Source organism: Somniosus microcephalus, chromosome 9 (assembly GCF_052327205.1).
Source record: "Somniosus microcephalus isolate GS21.2 chromosome 9, FLI_Smic_1.0, whole genome shotgun sequence".
Lineage (NCBI taxonomy): Eukaryota > Metazoa > Chordata > Chondrichthyes > Squaliformes > Somniosidae > Somniosus > Somniosus microcephalus.
Genome location: NC_140995.1, coordinates 44,207,244 through 44,228,726, shown reverse-complemented (window position 1 = coordinate 44,228,726; position 21,483 = coordinate 44,207,244). Strand labels below are relative to the sequence as shown.

At 47.6% G+C, this 21,483-nt stretch overlaps 1 protein-coding gene across 11 annotated transcripts in view; it reads left to right on the top strand.

Annotated features, from left to right (window-relative positions):
- LOC147112361 (protein eyes shut homolog) overlaps positions 1-21,483 on the top strand; it is a 2,879,641-nt gene that overhangs the window by 2,301,791 nt on the left and 556,367 nt on the right. For all 11 annotated transcript variants that reach the window (XM_085996555.1, XM_085996552.1, XM_085996547.1 and 8 more), the window contains 2 exons: positions 506-602; positions 5,328-5,435. In XM_085996555.1, coding sequence (XP_085852681.1) covers positions 506-602; positions 5,328-5,435 — 205 coding nt within the window. The remainder of the gene's footprint in view (positions 1-505; positions 603-5,327; positions 5,436-21,483) is intronic.

The window sequence follows — 21,483 nt, the reverse complement described above, 5'->3', positions numbered from 1 at the left end:
GATGGCACGGCTGCCAATGGTGAAGCGATTAAAATCGGAGATGCGCAAGAGGCCAGAATTGGAGGAGCTCAGAGATCTTGGAGGGTTGTTGGGCTGGAGGAGGTAACAGAGATGGGGAGGGGGCGAGGTCATGGAGAGATTTGAAAACAAGGATGAGAATTTAAAAATTCAAGAATGTTGGTGACTTTAAATGTGGTAGGAGCTCATCCATAATAGCCAAAATATTTTTTTAAACAAGTTTTTTTTCCCCTCTCTCTCTTATGTAGATTCAGTGAGCAGAATGTTTCCTCATTTCAACTAACCCACCTCCTTTTTAAAGTATGATTTGAGATTTTTTATGGTCTAAGTGAGAATGATGCATGTGAAGTCTGAAAGATAAGATAGGCTATTGGGGTTACTCGTTCCATTAAGATTGTGCCCACTGGGGCCAATGTTATCACGATGTTGCCATTCACACCATGTACTGGAGCTCACTGATCCGTGCCCGTCTCATCTATCCTTTCAGGATTCGAAGGAACTCACTGTGAAATTGACACCAACGAGTGCCTCTCTAGTCCCTGCCAGAACAGGGGTCGCTGCTGGGATGAGGTCAACAGCTACAGGTAAAGGTACAGAATGGAAACAGAAACCGTAGCTGTGTGTCTCAGCGTCAGCTCTGAGGGAACTTCAACTCCGAATAGCAACATCACTCCTCTGTGTAGGAAAACAGAATGACCCAATCTGCAACAAGTTACCTGAAACGGAGAGCAACAGAATGATGCCAGACTCATACAAAATTAACAGGAAAGCCAATAGGATTTGTGATAACGAATTATGATTTGTTATTGGCTACACTACGACTGTATTTAAATATCAATTTAACTTAGTCCTCACATTACCGACCATGATCATGTTATGATGAAAATAATAAACCTCCCATAAGGCTTCAGTTAGCTGCTCAATGAGCTGTAAACAAGGACATATTGGGCCGGATCTTGCTGGAAAAATAATGGTGTGTTAACGACGCACACTGTTATTAATGCGCAAATCGGCCAGCAAGTTCAGAGAATTAAGAGTTACGCAGTGAATTGTGAATCTCTAGAACTTGCTGGTCGATTTACGTTGCACAAACGGCATTGTGCCCTGAGCCTCCCCGTTATTTTTAAGATCTTGCTGGATTTGCGCATTAATTGCTCATTAAGTTCACCGCAGAAAGTTAGGGTTGCAACTTAACAGCATAAGTACCTTTTTAACCAAGTGATAATGGTTAATGCAATGCCAATCAAATGCTCTGGCCCAGAAAGGGAACTATTTAAACTGTCCAATCTCATTCTTGCATGTACAGGTAGTAAATTATTCTTAGAGATTTTAGAAAAGTCGAATTTTGAATTTTGAATTTTTTCTTACTTTCCTTTTCTGTCTCATTTTTGTCTTTCTCTTAATCCAACCTTTCTTTCCCTCTCTCTATTTCTCTTTCTGTACCTCTCTCTCTATTTCTCTTTCTGTACCTGTATTGATTCTAATTCACCCTATTTCCTTCACCAGCGTTCCCCAGTTTCTTTCTCAATCCTTAAATCTCATTGGTTGAGGAAACATAGAAGCATAGAAGATAGGAGCAGGAGTAGGCCATTCGGCCCTTCGAGCCTGCTCCGCCATTCAATGAGATCATGGCTGATCATCCAAATTCAGTACCCTGTCCCTGCCTTCTCCCCATATCCCTTGATCCCTTTAGCCTTAAGAAATATATCCAACTCTTTCTTGAATATATTTAATGAACTGGCCTCCACTGCCCTCTGTGGTAGAGAATTCCACAGGTTCACCACTCTCTGGGTGAAGAAATTCCTCCTCATCTCAGTCCTAAATGGCTTACCCCTTATCCTTAGACGATGACCCCTGGTTCTGGACTCCCCGGCCATCAGAAACATCCTTCCTGCATCTAGTCTGTCCAGGCCTGACAGAATTTTATAGGTTTCGATGAGATCCCCTCTCAATCTTCTAAACTCCAGTGAGTATAAGCCCAATCGACCCAATCTCTCCTCATACGTCATTCCTGCCATCCCACGTATCAGCCTGGTGAATCTTCGCTGTACTCCTCCCATGGCAAGAACGTCTTTCCTCAGGTAAGGCGACCAAAACTGCACACAATACTCAAGGTGTGGTCTCACCAAGGCCCTGTACAACTGTAGCAAGACATCCTTGTTCCTGTACTCAAACCCTCTTGCTACGAAGGCCAACATACCATTTGCCTTCTTAACCGCCTGCTGCACCTGCATGCTTACCTTCAGCGACTGGTGCACAAGGACACCCAGGTCTCGTTGCACTTCCCCTTCTCCCAATCTATTGCTATTCAAATAATAATCTGCCTTCCTGTTTTTGCCACCAAAGTGGATAACCTCACATTTATCCACATTATAGTGCATTTGCCATGTTTCTGCCCAGTCACCCAACCTGTCCAAATCGTACTGGAGTTTCACGACATCCTCCTCACAGCATACCCTCCCACCCAGCTTTGTGTCATCTGCAAATTTGGAGATATTACATCCAATTCCCTCGTCCACATCATTAATATATATTGTGAACAGCTGGGGTCCTAGGACTGATCCTTGCAGTACCCCACTAGTCACTGCCTGCCACTTGGAAAATGACCCGTTTATTCCAACTCTTTGCTTTCTGTCCGCCAACCAGTTCTCTATCCAAGTCAATACCTTGCCCCCAATCCCATGTGCCTTAATTTTGCATGCTAATCTCTTATGTGGGACTTTATCGAAAGCCTTCTGAAAGTCCAAATATACCACATCCACTGGTTCTCCCTTATCTATTTTACCAGTTACATCCTCAAAAAATTCCAGTAGATTAGTCAAGCATGATTTACCTTTTGTAAATCCATGTTGACTTTGTCCGATCCAGTCACTGCTTTCCAAGTGCTCTGCTATTATATCTTTTATAATAGACTCTTGCATTTTCCCCACTACCGATGTCAGGCTTACCAGTCTATAATTCCCCGCTTTTCCTCTACCACCTTTTTTGAATAGTGGGGTAACATTAGCTACCCTCCAATCCATGGGTACTGTTCCAGAGTCTATCGAGTTCTGGAAGATGAACAGCAATGCATCTATTATTTCTAGGGCCACTTCCTTAAGTACCCTGGGATGTAGGTTATCAGGCCCTGGGGATTTATCGGCCTTCAGTCCCATCAATTTTCCTAACACCATTTCCCTACAAATACTGATTTCTTTCAGTTCCACCCTTTCATCAGACCCTATGTTCCCCAGCATCTCTGGGAGGTTATTTGTGTCCTCCTTTGTGAAGACAGAACCAAAATATGTATTTAGTTGGTCTGCCATTTCTTTGTTCCCCATTATAAATTCCCCTGATTCTGACTGCAAGGGACCTACGCTTGACTTCACCAATCTTTTTCTCTTCACATATCGATAAAAGCTTTTACAGTCAGTTTTTATGTTCCTTGCAAGCTTACTTTCATATTCTATTTTCCCTTTCTTAATTAATCCCTTTGTCCTCCTTTGTTGAATCCTAAACTGCTCCCAATCCTCAGGATTATTGCTTTTTCTGGCCAATTTATATGTCCTCTCCTTGGATCTTATGCTATCCCTAATTTCCCTTGTTAGCCACGGTTGAGTCACCTTTTTTGTTTTATTTTTATGCCAAACTGGGATGAACAAATTCTGTAGCTCATCCATTTGGTCTTTGAATGTTTGCCATTGCCTATTCACCGTCAACCCTTTGAGTGCCATTCCCCAATCAATCCTACCCAACTCGCTCCTCAGACTATCGTAGTTTCCTTTATTTAAATTGAGGACCCTAGTCTCTGAGTCAACTACTTCATTCTCCATCTTAATGAAGAATTCGATCATATTATGATCGCTCCGACCCAAGGGGCCTCGTACAACAAGATTGCTAATTAATCCTTTCTCGTTACATAATACCCAGTCTAAGATGGCCTGCTCTCTGGTTGGTTCCTCGACATATTGGTCCAGGAAACCATCCCGTAAACACTCCAGGAATTCCTCCTCCGCATTATTGTTACTAATTTGGTTGGCCCAATCTATATGTAGATTAAAGTCACCCATGATGACTGTTGGTCCCGTTATTCACCAAGGTCCCAGATACCCCATTACCCTCGCCACACCATTACCAGCTCGCACATCCAGCAAGCTACGGCGCACAAAATTTCAAGCTGAAGGTTGAGGGGAAAAGGCTAACGAACAGAGCATGTCACGAGATGCCCCACTCCAGGAAATTCTGGGCCATGGTGATGAGCTAAGATAAACCCCATAAGTAAATCATTTCGTGGTCCCATGTTTTCCTCGGATGTGAGGACTTGGATGCCACATGTTCCTGAGGAAATAGTGTTTGTGTCCAGCACAAGCCGACATTTCCTGCTAGGAAGTTAATTCTGCATCTAAATCCAGGGGACATTTTCAACAAGCAACAGGAGAGCGAAGGGAACAGGTGAGGAAGAGAAAGTGGAAGGAGGAAGAGAAGGGGAGGAAAGGAGGAGAAGGGGATAAATTGGAAGGATGGAGGAGGCAAAAATGAGGAAAGAAGAGGAGGGAAAGACCAACTGGACAGAAAGAAGTTGGAAAAGAGGCAGTTACAGGTTATCTATTCTGCAGCAGCTGCCTCTTCCTCCCCCACTAGCTCTCCTGACCCCTACCCGCACTGCTCTTTCCCTATCCTGTCCTGTCCCATAACACTCTGGTTGTAACAGCGCTTTGAAACAAATGAAGTACTATTTTAAGTGCAGTCGCTGTTGTAATGTTTGAACTGCAGCAGCCAATTTGCGCACAGCAAGCTCCCACAAACAGCAATGCAATAATGACCAGATCATTTATTTTTATTGACGTTGTTTGAGGGATAAATGTCAGCCAGGACACTGGGGGGGAACTCCCCTGCAATTCTTCAAAATAGTGCCATGGGATCTTTTACATCCACTTGAGAGGGCAGACAAGGCCTCCGTTTAATGTTTTATCTGAAAGACAGCACCTCCGACAGTGCAGCGCTCCCTCAGTGCTGTACTGGGAGTGTCAGTCAAAATTATTTGCTCACACCTCTGGAAATTTGACTTGAACCTACAACCTTCTGACTGAGAGGAAAGAGTCTTGCCCACTGACAGCTTACTTATTACACAGCTACATTTTACAAACATGAATTTGACTCCGTTTTAATAACAAAGACTCCATTCATTGATGTTTTGACATGAAAGTTAATTGATTGCATAATTACTCATTCTCTTTAGCCGTTGATCATTTTGACCGTGATGTTGACACGGTTGTCAGCCTCTGTACTGATGTTTGGTATTTACCTCTATTCTCCTCATGCTCTGCCAGATGTCACTGTTTGCTGGGATTCTCTGGGACACATTGTGAAACAAACATTAATGAATGTTTATCTGGACCCTGCAGAAATAACGCCTCTTGTCTGGATCTTGAAAATGGGTACGTAGCAGCGAAAATTCGAGCAAGTACATTTATACATAAATATATTTCATGTGAGATAGAAATATTCATAATCAGGTTTGAGACTGAATAATGTTAGTAATGTTAGATTTGGGAAAATGAAACTTGGTGTCAACAGTGATCATGAGTGATATTGTACAGAATATTTTGTGAGTTGGCGATTGCAAGGAAGGAAGCAGGTTAGCTTGTTGGGCCTGCAGGAAACACTCCTGCTCCTCCTGGCCTACAAGCAGTGCTGCAAAGGCACTTACCTTCTTGGCTCCCTATACCTGACGGGTTTCCTGAGGCCCGGGAAACCTGGCCAACTTTAGATAAAAATTAAAAAGTCTATTAAAGCAGAGGTTCACAGCCTCCTTAAAAGCTTTTCCCGACCTACCCAACTCCTGACAACGGTTTGGTCACCTGCCCCTTGTCCTGCCTCCGTTAAAACCAGAAGTAGGCGGGTTCGAGGCAGCTTGTGGTCGAGTTTGAAATTATCCCCAATGTTTTAAGAACTAGGGTCTGAAAAAGGCTTAGATATAATTATCAAAGAAAGGAATACAACAAAAAAAAGGCACTTGCGAAAAAAAATTCTTGCAGAATTGACCCATTTTTCCCTCAACACTTCTGGTTCCATTTAACTGCAATATTCAAGTCTTTCTACATGCTTTGCGGAGATACTGTCTATTCTATGGCCAAGAAATTCAGTGGGCTGCACCACCAGTTAGCGCCCAAAGAGGGCACTTAGTGGTTTTAGCGCCACTGGGCACGCCTCCCGCAAAATTTAGCGGGGCGCTAATGGCGGTGTTAGCCTGTAGCGCTGCGCCGCCACCGATGACATCATCGGTGTGCGCAGCACCCCGCTACCGCCCCGATCGCGATATTTGGTTGCGCCCCCCACTGTAGCGCCGGTCGCAAATTGCGACCGGTTCAGGCGGGCCTACTTGCAGCGGTAGTGGCGCTAATTAAAGGGGAGGTGCGGGGCGGCCATTTTATTCACTGGCCGCCTGTCAGCACCTCCTCACGCTGCCGTCCCCAGCCTCCTGATCCCCCCTCCCCCCCCCGGGCAGTGCCGGCTGTCTCCCAAGAGCCCGGCACTTCTCCTCGGTGCCGGGCTCTTTTGCCAGCACTCGCGATCAGAGATCGCGCTGGTGCAGGCCCCTTCCCTTTGAGAAGGGGAGGAAGGCCTGCAGTACCGCAGCGCGCCGTGCCGCAGCGTGTGGTGCTACGGCACGTTGCGCTGCGATATTCAGTTGCAGCGCCCCAAGACGGATGCGGGGCGCCTCGAGCAGCGCCCCGCTTCCGTTTGGGGTGCAGAAACTGAATACCGCGCTGGCGCAAGCGGCTCGTTCCGGGGCAGGACTTCCGGTGCCTAGGCGAGACTGGCGCCCCAATGGGCACCACCGAATTTTTAGCCCTATCTGTTTAAAATTTGGCTACTCATCACCCTCTTGCTGAGGTAGCCATCTAGAGCAATGACGTGTGAACATGAGAGTGAGGTCACAGTTCACCTGGTCTTTGCGCCAGCCCGAGAGATAACATCATGATTCAAGCGCAGAGTCCACACACAGTGCAAAGTTATAACTAAGAATTACTTATAGTCACGAGACTAGCCACAGAGAAGCCCAAGCTATCTACCTCTGATATAACGCAGGTAGATATAAATCACCTGGTTGGTACTGTCCAAAACAGTAAGAGGAACATTTGTGATGCTAATGGTGCCATTTGCCGGTAACATCGCCCAACTCTGCCCTGCCTCAGCTGAAACCCGCATCCATGCCTTTGTCACCTCTAGTCTTGACTATTCCAACGCACTCCTAGCCGACCTCCCACGTTCTACCCTCCATAAACTTGAGGTCATCCAAAAATCTGCTGCCTGTGTCGTAATTTGCACCATGTCCCGTTCACCCATCACCCCCATGCTCCCTGATCTACACTGGCTCCCGGTTTAGCAACACCTTGATTTTAAAGTTCTCATCCTTGTTTTCAAATCGTTCCATGGCCTCGCCCCTCCCTATCTCTATAATCTCCTCCAGCCCTACAACCCTCTGAGATATCTGCACTCCTAAAGTTCTGGCCTCTTGAGCATCCCTGATTTTAATCGCTCCACCATTGCTGGTCGTGCCTTCAGCTGCCAAGGCCCTAAGCTCTGGAATTCCCTCCCTAAACACCTCCGCCTCGCTACCTCTCCTTCCTCCTTTAATACGCTCCTTAAAACCTTCCTCTTTGACCAAGCTTTTGGTCATCTGCCCTAATATCTCCTTATGTGGCTCGGTGTCAAATTTTGTTTGATAATTACTCCTGTGAAGCACCTTGGGACGGTTTACTACGGTAAAGGTGCTATATAAATGCAAGTTGTTGTTGTTGTTGAATGGCTGAAACTCACAATATGATTATGTACGATTTTAGTCAATTTGTAGGATTTCACTTTAATGTCTATAGATTTTCAGTTCGAAGCCAGAGGGAAGATCATTCACAAACATAAGTCAATGTGTTGGTAAAATCGACAATGCTTTATTATTTCTATAATTATTCAATAAACAGTTAACAACAACACAACCTTAAATGGAGAGTTTATATAACATCCAAAACGAAGGATTGATCATGCCCTTGTCAACAAGGGCACATTCCTGACGTCTTCTTGCTTGTGGGATGGTGGACTTCATCCCTGCCAACTGCAGTACAGGAGAGGGTTTAAGCGTTCTTCTTTATACCCCCCTCGTCACAGGCTGAACCCATGATTCGTCTATCACTGGCATGGCACGTCTTGTCCATCAATCACATACGCACACTTCATGTGCCTTTTGCTTTCATTGGTTTACATCGATCCGCATCATCTCCCCGCCCTCTTTGACCAGCCGAGTTCCTATGTCTTTGTTGGGGTTTATCTCCCAGCTGCATGGTGTGCACTTGTCCCTGAGCCTTCTTCTCACAGTAGTCAGCATTTTATATTTCTTTGTAAGCTTACAGTTTTCCATCATCTTTTGCTGTTAATACTTTTAACCAACTTCTGCTCTTTGGACAATTCAGGGTTATTTTGAGCACAGTCCATTTATTTTCTCTTAAAACTGGCATTAAAAAGTCCATAATCCTTCAATTTCCTGTTCTTAAATTAGCTGTACTCTGATAAGAGCAAGAGTCATGCTGAGGCTCACCTAATTAAGGCACAATGAGAAGAACTGGGCACCACTGCAGGGTAAACATTTACACCGTGCAAGGGGAAACATGTTGCCAAGAGGGGTTAGTCTATCATCTTAATGTAACCTTCCACAAATTGGATGAGGCCAAAAGCCCTGAAGCTCAGGCACAATTCCATGGCATTAGTGCAACCCAGCTGCTGAATTTCATTAGAAAGTGTTTTGTCAAGCTTTTCGTGTTGACCCTGTGCCCGATGTCTTATTCTTCCAATGGAACTAGGCTGCCGCCACAGACATTTGTGCGGCCATTGTATCAGCAGGTACTGTGGGGGAGCAGAGAGATTTGACGGTCCAGGTGCACAAATCATTAAAAACTAGTGGACAGGTACAACAAAAATAATTAAAAAGGCTAATGGAATGTTGGCCTTTATCTCAAGAGGGCTGGAATACAAAGGGGTGGAAGTTATATAAAGCTCTGGTTAGACCCCATGTGGAGTACGGCATTCAGTTCTGGGCACCGTGCCTTGCGAAGGATATATTGGCCTTGGAAAGGGTTCAGCGCAGATTCACCAGAATGATACCAGGGTTAAAAGGGTTAAATTATGAGGATAGGTTACATAGACTAGGCTTGTATTTCCTGCAGTATAGAAGATTAAGGGGTGATCTAATTTCTTCACACAAAAGGTAGTGGAAATCTGGGACTCTCTCAAAAAGCTGTTGAGGCTGGGGGTCAGTTGAAAATTTCAAAACTGAGATTGATCGCTTTTTGTTGGGCAAGGGTATTAAGGGTTACGGAACCAAGGCGGGTAGATAGAGTTAAGATTCAGGTCAGCTGTAATCTAATTGAATGGCAGAACAGGCTCGAGGGGCTGAATGGCCTCCTCCTGTTCCTATGTGAAAGTACCGACAAGTGCTCCGGGCAAAGAGCTGTCCCAGCAAAAGAAGCAAGGTGAGGTACGGCTCTGTTTCCACCAAGTTTAGTGCCATTTGAGTGGAAAAAAATTTCCCCCACATGCTGTCTATTCCTTACTTATTATTCCACGAGATTAATTTAGACTATTACATTATGTATTAACACAGCCAGAAAATGCATCACAGCTTAGAATTAAAACTTCAAATTGATGTAGGCTAAGGAAGTTAAAAGAAATCAAGGTGTTGCTAGGTTAGGTTTCAGTCAGTTACATTTCAAATCATTGAGACATTAATAAAACTGGACAACGATAAAATTGCATGGTGTAATTAAACCTCCCACTGAAAGTCAGCAGGTTTACTGTGATTGCTGTAAAGTACATTTGACTTGCATGCTTGATTGAAGCTTTCTTACTCGTTGGTTTTTATTTTTGTTATTTTCTTCTCCCGTGTTCTCCTGTCATACTCAGACTGCTTGACTCACCATCCCAATGGGAGGAGGAGTTGAAGTAAGGTTGCCAACTCTGGTTAGCTATATTCCTGGAGGTTCCATCACACGACCTCCCGCATCAAACTACCCCGTCCCCGCTATTGGTCGATCCTCCGGGTGCACTGCCTCCCATGGCCAATTAGAAAGGGAACAGGCTCCAGGACTGGAATTTTCTCCAGGGAGGCGGCTTAGGGGTGGGGGACCTCCGAGGCGGGTGGGAAACCCGGGAGGCCGGGTTTCCCGCAGGCCCTGCTGACTTTAAGGGCAGGGCCTGATTTGCATGTGAGGCCTCGGTTACCCGCCCACAGAGAGCCAGATTGAGAGGCTGGCTGCGGGCGGGTAGGCCTGCAGATGAGAGGGGTCAGTCCGGGGGAGGGATTGCGGGTGTGGGGGCAGTCATTGGATTGGCAGTCAAGGATTGGGGATCGCGGGGGGGTGGGTCGAAACCGGCACTTGGGGATTTGCGCGGGGATTGGGGGTCAGCAGTGGGGGATCAGGGATCACGGGGGTTGGGGGGGGTCGGCAGAGGAGGATCAGGGATCGAGGGAGGGGGTTCGATGAGCTGGGTGTTGCCCGGAGCATCTGCGGTGGGAGGTGAGTTGGCTGGGGATTGGTGGGGAGGGGTGGTTGGAGGATCAGCGGGGTGGGGGGGGCGTCAGCTGAGGATCGGCGGGGGTGGGGAGGTCGGGGATCGTGGAGGGGGTGAGAGGATTGTGGCTGGCCTCAGCATCATCGGTGGGGTGGTGGGGGGGAGGGCTCATGTTAGGAATCAAAGGCCAGGGAAGGCGACCGGATGCCTCGTGAGGGTGTCTCCGATCCCGGTTAGGCAGGGTTCCTGGATCCAGGATGTAGGTATAAAGCTACTCACCACCTGGATGCAGCAGCCCACGCCTCGGTTTAACTGCCAGGTTTCACGAATTGTGTGAATCCCGACCACATGCAGTTAATTTCAAAATGGAGGTGAAAAAAGAGGCTTCCAGCCTCGTTATAATATTTAAATTGACCTCCAACCCTGGGAGCGAGTTGGTTGCCCGCCCACCGTCCCGCCCCCGTTAAAACCGGAAGTGGCCATGTTGGAGGCGGGATCGGGAATCCCATTTTTAACAATTTAACTGTCCCCACGCCCCAAACCCACCCCTTTTTTAGGGGAAAATTCCAGCCTTTGGATTCCAATTGGATTCATCTTGACTGTTCGAGAAACAGCCCTTTACCCCCACCTCTAATATTTTTATAACTAATCAATGAAAGAGTTCGAAGAAAATGAAAAAAAAAATCACTTTTTTTTAAAAGCCCTTTTGGTTTTTCTCCAGAGTTTGTTCACACCAGTGTCCTCGAGGTTAATCTTCAATTCCTGGAGACTCCAGGAGAATTCTGGAGGGTTGGCCACCCTAAGTTGAAGACTAATTCCCAGGATTTTTCCAAATACCTTTGACTTTAGAAAGAAGAAAGACTTTCATTTCTATAGCGCCTTTCACAATCTCAAGACATCCCAAAGTGCTTTACAGCCAATGAAGTACTTTTGAAATGTAGTCACTGTTGCAATATAGGAAAAATGACAGCCAGTCTGCACACAGCAAGCTCCCACAAACAGCAATGAAATAAATTACTGAATCATCTGGGTTAGGTGGTGGTTGAGGGATAAATGTTAGCCAGGATACTGGGGAGAACGCAGGCAGGGCTACAGTTTAACATCTCATCCAAAAGGCAACACCACCAACAGTGTAGCACACCCTCAGTACTGCACTGGAGTGTTAGCTTAGATTTTGTGCTCAAGTTTCATGGAGTGGGAATTGGAATCCACAACCTTCCAGACTCAAAGACAGGAGTGCTCCCAACTAAGACACAGCATCTCAAGTAACAACATCACTGCATGACCATAACATATAGGGGGAAAAATTGGGCTACTTACTGCCACGAGTTATTGACGGTTTCCTCAAACAAAATGGCGGCCTCCGCTCTATCGCCCTTCTCTGGCACGGGACTCGGTGGACGCTATTGTGGTGACGGCCATAGTGGCCTTGGACATGCAAATATAGAGAGCGTGATGCACTCCAACTTAACATCACGCTCTGCGAACTTGGACCTTTGCGCTGAGCATAGCTCACACTGAAAAGCGAGCATGCAGCCGACTTACAGAGACACTGTCAGCACTTCTTAAAGGGGCACACACACTTTTCAGGTAAGTTAGCATTTAAGATTTTGGGCTGTATTTTTATATTTATCAACGTAGTGGCTTGGTGCAATAGATGTTAAAAGTTTATTAAGAGTGCAGGGAGTGCTGCTGGATGTGTGCAAGGCCTCAAATGGTAGAGGAAGGCCTCAGAGAAGACAGAAAATGCGGGACATACCCAGCAGGTCAGGCCGCATCCATGGAAAGAGAAACAGAGTTCACGGGGGTGATTTTCTGACGTCGCAGGAGGCGGGTTTGGAGGCGGGAAATGCAGGAAAATTAGATTCAAAGAGGTCGGGTTTGGAACCCGCCTCCAACCCGCCTACGTGGGATTTTGCCGGTGCCGGTTTTTGAGGTCGGGAAACGCTCCTGCCTCCAGCTGGCCAGTGCGCTAATTAACTTCCTTAAATGCTTGTTAAGGGCCTTTCTAAGCCTATTTTGAGAGGCCCTCATGAATTTCCCAGTATTTCAGCATGCTCCACGTAACACGTGAACCACGCCAGGTAAACCTCACTGCTGCAGGTCTAACAAGACATCGTTTACTGCAGCATGGATTACTTGCAGGTGCCAGACCTTGGCTTTAAAAGGTCTCTGAGCACTTTTAGAAGGCCTTCCGAAGTCAGAGGTGCTGCAGCCTGACTCCATCAACTGTGGGACCTCCTTGGAAGACCCTCTCCCTGCTTGCAATGAGCGCTTCCCCAAAGGAGGCATCTACAAGCAGCATGGGAACCATTCATTTTCTTTCTGCATGGACCTCAGATGAGGATGAGGGCCATCCAGGGCAGCAGCAGAATCAGGCAGCTCAGCAGCAACATCAGCAGGAGCCCCAACCTCCTGCTCAGCCACCTGATGCTGCACAGGGCAGAAGGCACCAGCGCATCGAGGCAGCTCGCCGCAGGAGATACCCCCACAGAGGGTTTACAGACAAAGGATGAGCTAACTCAACATGAGTGAGCAGCAGTGCCAAAGGAGGTTGAGACTTTCGCGAGAGGTTGTCTGAGAGATCTGCAGCCTGCTGCAGCAAGACCTGGTTCCCAGAGGAACGGGTGGCTGTCAAAGGCACCACCGCACTCAACTTCTTTGCCTCAGGCTCCTTCCAGGGATCATCAGCAGACATCAGCGACATCTCCCAGTCAGCCGCCCACAGTTGAATCACCCAGGTTACCGATGCCCTTTTTGCTAATGCCCACAATTACATCCAGTTCACAAGGGATCAAGCAAATATAACTGCCCGTTCGGTTGGATTCGCAAATATGGCAGGCATGCCAATGGTGCAGGACGTCATAGACTGCACACATGTGGCCCTTAGGGCGCCCCATCACAACCTTTGTCAACTGAAAGGGCTTCCACTCCCTCAACGTTCAGCTGGTGTGTAATCACAAGAAGGAGTTCTTGCATGTTTGCGCCAAGTTCTGTGGAAGTTGCCATGACTCTTTCATCCTGCGGCACTCTAGTGTTCCTCTGCTTTACAATCCACCAAACCAACTTAATGGATGGCTCCTTGGTGACAAAGGCTATCCCCTGAAGAAGTGGCTAATGACGCCGATCAGGAGGCCAGCTAACAAGGCTGAAGAGTGCTACGCCAGCCACACTTCGACCAGGTCTATCATTGAGCAAACCATTCATTTGTTGAAGATGCGCTTCCATTGCCTTGACCGATCAGGTAGAGCCCTGCAGTATACACCATATAGGGTCTCCAGAATGGTCGTGGTCTGATGTACACTGCACAACATCGCACAGCATCGTGGCTTGCAGCTTCCTGATGAGCAAACGGCTCAGTTCCAGCCCTCCTCAGATGACGATGAGGAGGAGGATGAGGAGGAGGAGGCTGAGGAGAAGGAGGAGGATCTGGAGGAGGAGGAGGAGCAGGAGGAGGAGGAGCAGGAGGAGGTCAGAGCGCCGGTGTATCGACCAGCAGCAGTGTGGCAGCACGCAAGCACATGGCTGCCTGAGATGCAAGGGATGAACTTATCATGGCCAGATTTGCAAGTTGGCACATGTCCGTGCCTCCATCCTAGGACTTAATTGACAATGGACTCTCTGGCCTCCTTTCACTCAGGCCACTAACCAGACAACGCAAGTGTGGCGGTGCCCGCAATGTGGAGCTTCCTAAGGCGAAAGAACAAATGGCATAATGCCAACATTTTGGCTTCAAATCATTTTAATACTTTCGAACAGGGATGGCATTTCATCAATACACAGAAACAGTCTCCCAATCTGCAAACAGATCTGGAGGTTATATCCCTTGCCAGCTGGATCCACACAGCCTTGGTTTCTTTGGCAGGCCTCTTCCTCTGAGATGAGTGGAAGAGCACCTCCATGCTAGCTCTCACCTCCTCAAACAACATTTGCAGTGCCTCATCCGAGAGCCTTGGGTAGGCCCTTGCCTTGGAATTGGACATAGTGGTTTCTCAAAAGATGTTGGAGGTGGTGCAGGAGAAGCAGAAATGCTGTGGAGTGAGCCAAGGGAGCAAGAAGCCATAAAATCAGACTGGAAAAGTGCTGTCAACAGAGGCGAGTTTCAATCCCAAAACACTAGGGTGCAAGGCATCCCACACCTCTGAAATCAAGTGGACAATCATGGGAAAATCGCAAAATTTTGAAACCTATCAGTGGAGGCGAGTTTCAAACCCACCCAAACTGAAATCCGCCTCCATCTCACCTCCAGTGGGAAAATCGCCCCCCACGTCTCAGATCAAGATGCTGCCTGACCGGCTGAGTATTTCCAGTATTTTCTGCTTTTATTTCAGAGTTCCAGCATCCGCTCACAGAGGGAAGAGGAAGACGCAGAAGAGGAAGACGCAGAAGAGGAAGATGCAGAAGAGGAAGACGCAGAAGAGGAAGACGCAGAAGAGGAAGACGCAGAAGAGGAAGACGCAGAAGAGGAAGACGCAGAAGAGGAAGACGCAGAAGAGGAAGACGCAGAAGAGGAAGATCCAGAAGAGGAAGATGCAGAAGAGGAAGATGCAGAAGAGGAAGATGCCGAAGAGGAAGCAGAAGAGGAGGAAAGGAGGAAGCAGAAGGAAGGAAGCAACCCAGACAGCCCCTTTCTGGCCAGGATATCCAGGATGGAATCATCCGCCTGCGGTCCCAGTGACCACAACCCCAATTCCCCTTTCATCATTTGTCCCACACCTTACCTTCCCTCTGTTACTGACCATCACAGCATCCTCTTGGCCACAAAGCTGAAATAATAGCCACCACAAAACAAACTTTCCAATCCAACTTTATACACCTATCCATCCATTGTGACATCAAGGAATCAACTAACTTTATGCATTCTCTTAGTGATTGTTTCGTGTGTGTCTTTGCCTATCCTACTGGTATCACACAGTGCTACCCCAGTGGCTGCTGACTTTCAGTGGGGAAGACTGCAGATGGCATTGCTGGTCAGCCTTCAGGAGCTGGTGGCTGGGAGTGTGAAATCGAGTGATGGTGTTTCTTCTTCTTCTTCTTCTTCACTCTCCTCTCCCTCTTTTTGGTCACCCACTGGTTGGGCAGGCTTGGGTGTGTGAAATGAGGAAAGCACAACGGTGGAGTTGTGGTGAGGGGAGGGCGGGAAAGCATGCGAGAAGGAGGATAACGTATGAGGATACCAGCATCTTGTATCCTTTCAGCCCCGCCGCTGGCCAAGGGCTCAGCCATGCCCCTGCCAAGAATGGCTAGCACCGTCTCCTCCAAGGGGGTGAGGTGAGGCTATGAATGGGAGGTGTGCCTCGTGTTTGATACAGATTGTTGGTGGGTGTGTAATTGTGACGGGGGTGGGGGTGGGGGGTTGGTTGTGCATTGAGCAGTGTGTGAGGCTAGTGATGCAGTTAGTAGGAGATGACTTTTGAAGATGCATTCACTGACCTTGACCACTGGTCTGAGGTCATAAAGCTTCTTTGGGCTCTAGAGCCAGGTGGTGGGGGTGACATGGATGGCAGTGACAGCCTCGGTGATTTGATCCCACATCATTCTTTCTGGAGGGCCTCCCGGCCCCTGTGGGTAGAGGTCCTCTCTGGCAATGTTGACACCTTGCGTGCAAGACCCTGGGTGCCCTTCCCCGGCTTGATGAGCCATTTGTGGTAGTTCTGATACAAAATCAAAATACTGCGGGTGCTGGAAATCTGAAATAAAAACAGAAAATGCTGGAAATACTCAGCAGGTCAGGCAGCATCTGTGGAGAGAGAAACTGTGTTAACATTTCAAGGTCGATGACCTTTCGTCAGAACTGGAGAAAGTTGGAGGTGTAACAGATTTTAAGCAAGTGAAGGGGCAGGGAAAGGGGGGAGGAGAAGAAAGAACTAAAGAGAAGGTCTGTAATAGGGTGGAAGGCAGGAGTGATTAAATGACAAAAGGTATTATAGTCCTTCGGCTTTGTACACTTTCAGTTCAGCATTATTGTCTTTTTACTTTTGTCACAATCTAATTGAATGGCTCAGCAGGCTCAAGGGGCTGAATGCTCTACTCTACTCCTATTCCTATGTTCCATAATGACTCACTCCAAATCCCACTAGTTGCAGTAACTGACAATGAGCACAGTATTCCCATCGGCTCATGGAGCAAGGTTACGAAGAGTCATCATCATAAGTATGCCACAGGCATCCAGGTGTAGACCTTTACCCGTCCTGCTGTCTATACCGTAATTCGTTAAGTCTCACCACACAGACAATGCTACTCACATTTCCTATGTATTGTTGTTGAAAAAAGTAGGATTAACCCAACAACGTCTGTACTATTACAATAGCAAAATACTGCGGACGCTGGAAATCTGAAATAACAACAGAAAATGCTGGAAACACTCAGCAGGTCAGGCAGCATCGAAGAGAGAGAAACAGAGTCAATGTTTCGGGTTGAACCCTTCGTCAGAACTGGAAAAGGTTAGGGAAGAGAGATTTTTAAGCAGGGGCAGGGAGGAGGGGAGGGAAGAACAAAGGGAAGGTCTGTGATTGGATGGAAGGCAGGAGAGATTGACTGACAAAAGGGATGATGGTGCAAGACAAAAGGAGAGAGGTAATGGGACAAATTAAGAAACAAAAGATGGCTCAAGATGAGGTGTAATGTCTGTACAATGGTGCGCGATGCCCTACTGCATGACTCCAGCACATGGCTGGATTGTAATGCACATTTTGTGGAGATTTGGATTTGTAAATACCAAGATGTGATCGCACTAGAGTGAGTACAGAGGAGATTTACTAGGGGCTAAGGGGTGATTTAATTGAAGTGTCTAAAATTATGAGAGGCCAAGATAGATTGGATAGGAAGGACCTATTTCCCTTCGCAGAGAGGTCAATAACCAGGGGGCATAGATTTAAAGTAATTGGTAGAAGGATTAAAGGGGAGTTGAGGACAACTTTTTTCACCCGGAGGGCGGTGGGGGTCCGGAATTCACTGCCTGAAATTGTGGTAGAGGCGGAAACCCTCATCGCATTTACAAAGTATTTGGATATGCACTTGAAGTGCCGTAACCTACAGGGCTATGGACCAAGAGCTGGAAAGTGGGATTAGGCTGGGTAGCTCATTTTTGGCTAGCGCGGACAGGATGGGCCGAATGGCCTCCTGCTGTATCGTAAACTTCTATGATTCTATGAAGTACTTGGCTTTTTCAAACCTAAATAAAAGCCTAATCTGGGAGAAAATTAAACTCGTACTTTTTACCGAATAATTTGTGAAATACGCATTTATAAGGGTGATTTTTGGAGGGCTTATTTGGGTATATTTTTCTATTCACTTGCAGATTCAGTGGCGACATCCAGCACTCAGTAGGTCATCCTTGATGTGTGAGCATAAACAGTGACGGGTGGATTTTAACACCCGAGTGGGAAGCCGGGGCAGTTGGTGGGGGGTGGTGGATGGGGGTGGGTGGAGCTAACAGCCTTCCCGCCCGGGAGTCTCTGTGGGAGACCTCGGCTGAATTTAATAGTCAGGCTTCATTGACATCCCACCGGCCAGCTGGGCAGGTCGAAGTCCCGCGGCCCAGAAACGGCCCACAGGCACCAAGGAAAGTTGTGGGGGCGGTGGGGGGGGTGGGGCTGCAGGGAGCGGGGGTGGAATGGGAACATTTCGCAGGTGGGAAGTGGGGGGGTAGCCTGGGACATCAGAGGCCTTGAGTTTCCTTGTTTGGCCCCAGTAGCCTGCTGGCATTCAAGGGGATAAGTGTAGTCCATCCCAGCTGTCAGGAAAAGAGCAGGAACCCAGGTAAAATAGCCGTGCCCCATTCCTGCTCCATTCCCATCTTCCAGTGTCTTAACTGGGCCTTTTCTTTAGGCATCCAAGGCTCCTGCCTGACTCAGGTGGGATCCTCATTCGTAGACAGCCATAGGACCTGTCCTGTTCCTCCTGGTCCCGCTAAGGAAAGTATCTAACGTACCTTCCTTAATTCTTTACCCAGAGAGTGGTGAGAATGTGGAACGCGCCATCACAAGGAGTAGTTGAGGCAAATAGCATAGATGCACTTAAGGGGAAGCTGGATAAATACATGAGTGAGAGGAATAGAAGGATATGCTGATAGGGTGAGATGAAATAGGGTGGGAGGAGGCTCGTGTGGAGCATAAACACTGGCATAGACCAGTTGGGTCGAATGGCCTGTTTCTGTGCTGTACACTCTATGTAACCTATGTAATGTACCTTAGAGAGCCTCCTCTTCTTCCCCACCAGGTTTTACTGAGCGGGGTGCCCACAGCAGGCATCCAGAGCTCAGTTAGCCATTAAAATGCCATTGGGGTCCTATGGGTGTCATGGACATACCTGAATGAGGCTCCCACCCGAGTCAGGCAGGAGCCTTGGCCGTCTAAAGGAATGGCCCAGTTAAGACGTTGGAAGGTGGGACTGGAGCAGGAATGGGGCAGGTAAGTCTTGGCCCAGCTATTTTAACTGCCCTCCCGCTCTGTTCTTGACTGGCGGGATGGGCTGAATCACCCCTTGAATATCAGCAGGCTGTTTGACTGCAGAGCGATACCAGAGCAAGACTCGGTGCTTTCCTCACCCACACATTTGCACCTTTCCAGCAGGAATCATTAGGTAGTCTTCTGGAGCCAGGACCCTGGCTGATTTTGCCCCTCCCTGGCCAAATCTATTGTCCCCACCATTGGACTGGTTGAGATCACAGCTGATAGGGTGAGATGAAGTAGGGTGGGAGGAGGCTCCTGTGGTGCAGAAACACCAGAATAGACCTGCTGGGCCAAATGGCCTGTTCCTGTGCTGTAAATTCCATGCAATTCAATGTTGTTGGGGAATGAAACCTGGGAACTCCCCTTGCTTGTTTCTTTTCAATATCATGCCAGGTGATGCTCTTTACTCAGTCAGCCAGAAAGAAAGGATATAGTAGCATAGTGGTTATGTTACTGGACTAATAATCAGTAATGAGCTCACATCCTAGCATGGGGAATTTCAATTCAATTAAATAAATCTAGAATAAAAAAACTACTATCAGTAGTGGTGACCATGAAACTACTAGATTGTCATAAAAACCCATCTGGTTCACAAATGTCCTTTCAGAAAGAAAATCTGCTGTCCTTATTTGGTCTGGCCTATATGTGACTCCAGGCCCACAGTACTCTTAACTGCCCTTTGAAATGGCCTAGCAAGCCACTTATTCAAGAATTTACCTTCTTGAGCGCTCACAAAAGTCTTTTAAACAAATGCTGATCTCCGGGCAAGGGATAGCAATCCAGCAGAAACCTCGCAAAGTCTCTAGAAAGCTTTAGACGTGACTGGACTCTTCTGTATTGACGTAAGTAGTTATTGAGACAACAGTAACTGCCCTGCAGTGAACTGAGCTCTTAAAATTCATTTTCTGTCTAATGGTGTAGGAGCAGGCAGAGGAGCATAAGGGAACAGATGGGCAGAAGCAAGCAGGAAGATCAAAGGAGCCATTTATGGCATTGAATAAGGACAAATATATTCTGTTATGGGGGCAACAGGGAAGAGGAATGTGGCTGCTTATTGAGGCTGCAGTTATGAAAGTAAACAATTCAAAAGAAGTATATTTAATTTGGACACTAATTATTTCTCCCATCTGTTTTTTCATCGCTGTGTTCTAACATCTCCTTCTCCTGAGTCACTGGTTGAGAAATTCTATGCAGCCAAGCCTGTTTACAGGCACTAAACGGGTGCCTAAGTTTCCAACATGGCAGGTAGGAAGTGCGCGCTCATTACGAGCCAGAAGTGCGCCGCCTTCCATATTGGTGTGGGCAAAATAATAGGCGTGCAGTGCCCAAGTCTGAAACAGGTTTTAGTTTGAGGCCCCCTGTGCAATGTTGGGTCACCCAGAACACAACCAGTGCTGGGCCAGCTGCCTTCAGGAAAAAGACATATATTGCCGTTCCTTCATTGTAGCAGGGTCAAAATCTGGGAACTCCCTATCTAACAGGGTGTTAGGAGTACCTTCACCACATGGACTGCAGCGGTTCAAGAAGGTGGCTCACCACCATCTTCTCAAGAGCAATTATGGATGGGCAATAAATACTGGCCTTGCCAGCAATGCCCACATCCCGAGAATGAATAAATTTTTAAAAATCCTTGCACCATTTTCAGGAAAACCAGGCCTACATGTGGCCTAACCGGTGGTTCTTAAAGGGACCGCTGCAGGCCGCCACCAAAGAGGTAAGTGTTTAAAAAATACATACCTGATTGTGGAGCTGGGTAGTACAGGAGTGCTCCTCCAGACTCCACATTTAAACCATGGGTCACTGCCGGCCATCGCTTGCCTCCCCGCCCCCACCCACCTCCCAATCAACCCCCCGCACCCACCCTTTCCCCCCACTGTCATGATCATCCTACCTTCCGGTCACCCAATTAACCCTTCCCCAGTTCACCTCCCCTTCCTGGGCACTCCCTTCCCTCCCTTTTCTGCTTGCCTCCCCCCCCCCACCCCCCAACTCCGATTGTCCTCCTCTCCCGGTCACCACTCCCGCTCCCCATCACTTTTCCTTCCCCTTTAAGCAGTTATCTGAGGGCTGTTACCGGCAATGAAGTGGCCCCAAATTCCAAGCCTCTTCGCCTGGGGACACACAGAAGGTGTCCGCAGATTTGATGTGAATGAGGCCCAAGGTCTAATATCAGGTGGGTCTGAGGTCTGCCCATTCCAGCAGAGGGCTTGTTCTAATGATTGTATCTGATTGCGTATGCAAATCCTCCTACAAAAAGACACATTGGCCCAGAATGTGTCATATTTATACATCGCCCAGCAACTTGTAAGGAAGTGATAACCCGTGAATTGCGAATCGCCACATGTTGCTGGACAATTTGCGCCGCTCCGCTTGTAACCTCGTGAAAAGGGCACCTTGTCCTCAACCTCCCCGTGAGTTTCATGAAGTTGCTGCATTTGCGCGTGAATTGCCCATTAAACTCGCTGCAGAA